We start from the raw sequence: 5,797 nt of genomic DNA on the forward strand, positions 1-5,797 counted from the left end.
TACTGGTATACCTTCTAAATACTTAAAAGGATCAAAAGAAGAGGTAAAATTTAATAGTGGTGGACCTGAATTTACCATTATCAGCATTAGGCAAATCTTGCCAAAAATAAGCCGTTATGAGCCTGAAAAGGTTGTTGAATATATAAAGAAATTCTATTTGAAAGTTCTCTAGTGATTATTCAATGGAAATTGAAATAAACACATTAGCACTTTAAAAAAATTTTATTCTTTGGATATAAAAACCTTAGCAACAAATGCAGAAAAGCAGAAATGTGTCCTTTATTGACCACAATGCCTCCTCCAAAATGACCAACTGCAAAGCTAAATAATTGGGGAAATATTAATTGCTGATGTGTAATATGAATATAACAAAACTTACAATTTGACTTAATTTAGGAAGGAAGGAAACTTGAACAATTGTTTAGAAGTCAGAGAACTTGAATTGAAATCTTAGCCCTCATACACACTACCTGTGTGACCTTGGTAAAGCCACTTAACCTACCTGGACTTCAGTTTCTCTGTCTGTAACATAGACTTGATGGCTTCGGAAGTCCTTCCAGTTCTAGATCATTATAATTCTATTAACCTAAAAGCTCTTTGCTTGTGTCCCCAAATTCTTGCTTAAAACAAAAATTCATGAAATGAAAAGTTTTATGAGTCAGAGATCTAAAGTAAAAATGAGGATAAAGTCATTTAAGGAGTCATCAAAAAGATGTTTGCTAGTTTTGCGGTAATTCAATTGATAGTTTTCATTTGTTAAAGATGAAGTTTAGGAGTAAGTTGTCAGGACCTAGATGACATTTCATGGCCAGTTGTTACTATGGCTCTTTGTACACACCAGCTCTGCAACTTAAAGCAGGAGCTGGTAGGGTTAGAGATCAACAAAGGATTCCCATGTGTTAAAACACAACAACCTATTGTTTAATACAATTGACTCTTGTAGTTATCACTCTCTTTTCCAGTCTTCCTACAATTTACATACTTCCAAACTCTCTGAGATCCAATGATACTGACCTCCTTGCTGTTCCTCAACCACAACTTAATCCATCTCCTCACTAGGCATTTTCACTTCATCTCTGACTCCTAGCTTCCTTCAAGTCTCAGCTAAAATCCAACCTTCTACAATAAGCATTTAAAGCTAATGCCTTCCCTATATGATTATCTCTAGTTTCTCCTCTTTCTGTATTGTTGATGCTTTATTTGTTTGCATGTCCTGCCCCCCCCCTCCCATTTAGACAATAAGCTCCTTGAAAACAGGTACTGTTTTCTCTTTCTTTTTCAATGCTTAACACATTGTCTGGTACATAGTAGGTGCTTGATAAATATTTATGAATTTAGGGAAATGGATTAAGGGTAGAAACTATACTTACCTTTTAACTTGTCAAAATCTCTTGCTTCCCATCCTCTGATGGAGTTATGGCCCACCTAAAAGTGTTTTCTTCTCCTCTATTCAGAAAGGATTAAATATAAATCTATTGGTTCCTTTGATTAGTTTGGGAGAATCCATGAAGGGAATTGGCCAGAGAAAGATCTGAGTAGTGCTTATTCTAGAATGTTAACCCCAAACTCTATTTAAAATATTATGACACTTTCCTTGTCTGGAATTCCTATAAATGTTACTGCAAATCTTGAAATAGAAACAAAATTTGAGCTCATGGCAATGGGGAAGGGGTGGGGAGAGGAAGTATTCCAAATGTTTTTCCTCCTAAATAGATAGGCTTAGATTTAGAATAATGTTAGTGAATTAAAAAATGTTTCTGGCAGACTATGTCTAAAATGCAGAGTTTTGTATTAATATTTTTCTTTGACAGAAGGATGAAATAGTCAATAAGGTAACTCAATAAAGGTAGAAATAATGTAAAGTTCAAAATACAGTGTGTGTGTGTGCTTCTGTCATTTATTTATTTATTTATTTATTGAGCTTTGACTTTGGTACTTTATTGCACCACACTGGGTGATCAGGGAGGACTAGCACCTCTGGGACTACTCATCCACTTTTTCCCTGATCCTCACCTATGGCTCCCAGAAGCTGTATCATGTGCAGTGGCTACAGCCCAGTAAAACTATCTCCAAATGGTTTAGGTCAAAAAGAAATAACCCCTCTCAAAGTAATGACAGCCCTCTTAACCTTTGGTGAATTAGAAGCCAAATATGTACCAAGCAGATGAAGGGAAGACTTCCCCCTGGAAGAGACACATGAGAACAATTTGTTCCATGGCCATGAAGGTGACTGAAGCAGCTGGAGTGCTTAGACCCTGGTCAGTTACTGTCAGTTCCTTGTCTCTGTTACCTTTCAGCAACATATAGTTCCCTACTTTACTTTAAAAATCTCTCAAGTAGCCTTGGTTGGGAACTGAGGAGGCACAGAATCGAGGCAGCTTACTATCCTGCTGCTGTGGAAAATGATCTGAAAGCTTTAGAAAAAAAATCAGTGCTTTCATTTTACATCTATTCTGTTCCTCAGGAGGCTTTCAAAGCAATGTTGAAAAATCTGTCAAAATGTAGGAAAGACCCGATCTCGTTTTACAGAAGAAGAAGTAAGGACCATGGTTGTCAAATGACTTGTGCAATGTCACAGGTAGTTAAATAGTAGAGCCCAGATGCACACAGCCATCCAAGCAGCGGGAGTGGCCAGGTGGCGCAGGGCGATTGTTGGAAGAGTCAGAGCCATGACGACCATCCAGAAACTCCATGACTTCATGGCCAAACCTATGGGGGACAAGCCTGTGCAGTGCCTGGCGGACATTAGGGAAATGCTGGGCAAGGTGCTTGAGGACAAAGGTTATGACAAAGCCTATGTGGTCCTGGGCAAGTTCTTCATGATGAAAAAAGACAAAGACTTCTTCTGGGAATGGCACAGAGTCATCTGTGGGGCCAACGCCAAGCAATCACAGTGTGTGAAGTGGAAGGGAATCATGAGGTAACAAGATGTATCCTTTTTAGCCACTTTTCAAACTAAGACCAGAGAGTGAAAGAGAAAACTACCTCCAAAAGGAGGTAGTTTAATGGAAAGAACCTAGAGGTATTGGAAATGGAAAAAAAAAAACCCAAGTAGGAACCTCCCATGGCTAGTGAAGCACAATCCTTGCAGTTAAAAAACTAAAACAAGTTTATTGAAGGTAGGAAGTGGTAGATAAGGTCCTAAATCTACACAACTATAGCTCATCCCACCAACCTATGCTCTCCCTTATGGGGTTTGCTCTTCTGGTCTTCTCAAGCCCTTCTTATTCCCTGATTATATCTAGACCCCAAAAAGCTATCTGACTACCTTACTACAGATTGTCTTTAAAAGGCTGAGGATGCAGGACTCACAGATGTACTGAGTCCTTACCCAAAGCCTGGGGTTGGCTTTCTAGATAAACTCAAAGTCCCAGGTGACAAAACCCTTAGGTTTACCTTAACCAAGTTGTTTCTGACAGGTTAATCTCTGTACTTCAGGGAAAGGCAGGTCTCCTCCAAGGCAGTTCTCCAAACCATGAATTTCCTAATCTTTCCACAAGATTAGTCTTTTCCCCAGGGGATGCCAAAGCAAAGATCCTCCTTACCAGCTCAGAGGAAAGCCCAGACTTATAATAAAGAGGGGTGGGGTGGGTGGGAGAGATTTATAATAAAGGAAGAAAGGGTAAAAAGGGAATGGAGTCTTTCTTCTAAGCTAGGACAGAGTGAGAGGAGGTGTTGTTGTTAGCCAGAGGAGAGGAGGATGGATTTTGTCTTTTCCCCCTCAACCCTCTCTGACTAGACCCCCTCATAATGGCTGCCTTCAACTCCTACTGCCAGGTTCTCTGGGATCTTTGTTGAAAGAGGTTTCAGGTGTTAAACCTTTTTCTTCTGGAGAGAGAGACCCTTTCTCTCCCCCCTCAATTCAGGCTGTCTTCTAATAAAGCAGGAGTTAGTTCTGGGTCCTAAAAACTGAGTTTATTCAAGGAAGCAGGAAAGGGACAAGGCTGATGAATGGTAAGGATTGAGATTAACACTCTTCTCTGCTGGGAGCCATCAAGCCAAAATGTCTTGACAAGGTCACACATGGTAACCAAGAGGTCACAGACTGGCTCTTTGGCAAGATGGAATTGCCCATTCAGTTTCCTCTATATGACTTCTCTTATCAACATCCCTTACTAATGGAATTGCCATGATTGTTAACCCCTCCCTAGCTTTAGAAAGAATAATATAAGAGCAAAATATTTGCACTCTTATTTCCCCAAAACATCACCAAAAGATCAGACTCTTAAATCCAAACCCAAAAGACTACCATGGGTTAACTTTAATTTAGGTACATAATTCCCAGCAAAGTCATAACCACAAGCTGAGTCCAGAATATTCCCACTCACAGAAACTTATTCTCCTGAAGCCAGCATACAAATCAATCATAAAGGCCCATACAAAATGTGCAGGTACACCAAGCTTCATCATGCCTCAGTGACTTGATTCTTCCCCTTGAGAAACTCCCTAATAAACCCTGAAAAATGATCAGTCTAATATTAAGTCGGAATCGTGTTCTCAGTACCTCTCAACCTCAATGTGATGATTGTTGAATTGTCTTTAAGAGTTTCTGATTATTTCTTTTCATTAAAAGTAATAAGTAAATTTCCTTGATTGTTTGTAAGCTCAAACTCATAATAGGTTAATGAGAAAATCAAGCCACCTGTGACAAAATCATTTATCTTGTGTAGAACCTTTATTCTGTCAAGAATCAATAGTTACAATACAAGAATATAGTATGATCTCAGAATGTTAATCAAGTGATTTGTTAAAAGTTAACATATCACTTTTCCAATTATCTCTATTTGGACATGTGTGCCCAAAAAATGGGTATAAAATAAACACCAGACCTGGGCATGGTGAAGTAGCTACCAGATGCAAAGCATTCCCATGACTGAATAATATGGAAAGGAAAATTGAAGCAAGCTCTGGACTACGTGCCACTCAGGTGCAGCAAATAGCAGTTGGAATGTTAGAGAGAAGATAGTGACAAGAATGACAGTGGAGGGAGGAGTACTTGAAGTGACAGTTGATCTCATGACTCTTTCTTCCTGGCCCTTGGACTGTAAATAACTTCTCTCCTTGTCTCTGGATAGAAGTTCCTGTATTCCTGGATCTTTCCCAACTGTGTGCTCTACCTGGATTCCTGTGATCATGTCTTTGACCAAAAAGATTTAAGGGGAGCGGTTTGAACTGTAAGGCCAGTCTTTAGGGTATCAGCCTGAAGAGACAGGCCCAACCAGCTCTGAAGGTCAGAACTTTTTCTTCCTCTTGCTGTCTACTGCTAAAGACTTTGAACTTAAGAAAGCTAGCATAGATTAGCATAGATAGGAATAAAATAAACCCTCCACCAGCCTGCGAGGCCTGACCTCAGCTCAAAAGTTGAGAGAGACTCAAACCCAATCTAGGGAACTCCTCTTCCCTCTTCCCTGATACCTCCCATTCCAAACTTGTTATTAAATTCATCTTTATTTAAATAACCACAGTCAGATAAGAAGACTATCAATTTCAGGGGACATAGAGGGAGTTGAACCTAAGGACAGCCATTCATCCCTAAATGGTCCTTATTGGACCCCTGCTGGGAAACCTTGGTTTGGGGAAAGGCTTGTCCCTTGCGGGGGGTGGGGGGGGGGGGTCCGTGCTTACCTGCTCGGGGTATCTTCAGCATCAATCAATAGAGAAGACATTTCCTCAGGCTATCATAGGTGACCCATTTCTCAGGAACCCAAATTTTCAAAGATAGCCTCTCAGCAGGGGTATCACTCTCCTTTTACCTCACTGGCAGTCATATTCCTCTCTCCCTTCAACTCCTCATTTC

The 5,797-nt window shown here is 40.0% G+C and overlaps 1 protein-coding gene across 1 annotated transcript; it reads left to right on the forward strand.

Annotated features, from left to right (window-relative positions):
* The first annotated feature begins 2,478 nt into the window (after positions 1-2,478).
* On the forward strand, positions 2,479-3,558 carry LOC130455067 (barrier-to-autointegration factor-like). The gene has a single exon (XM_056802717.1). The coding sequence runs from the start codon at positions 2,601-2,603 to the stop codon at positions 2,922-2,924; it is 324 nt and encodes a 107-aa protein (XP_056658695.1). The 5' UTR covers positions 2,479-2,600; the 3' UTR covers positions 2,925-3,558.
* Positions 3,559-5,797: the final 2,239 nt, after the last annotated feature.

Source organism: Monodelphis domestica, chromosome 6 (genome assembly GCF_027887165.1).
Source record: "Monodelphis domestica isolate mMonDom1 chromosome 6, mMonDom1.pri, whole genome shotgun sequence".
Lineage (NCBI taxonomy): Eukaryota > Metazoa > Chordata > Mammalia > Didelphimorphia > Didelphidae > Monodelphis > Monodelphis domestica.

What these genes read in the sequence shown, in the direction of transcription:
- LOC130455067 (XM_056802717.1), top strand. Translation starts at nt 2,601, where the DNA reads ATGCACACAGCCATCCAAGCAGCGGGAGTGGCCAGGTGGCGCAGGGCG.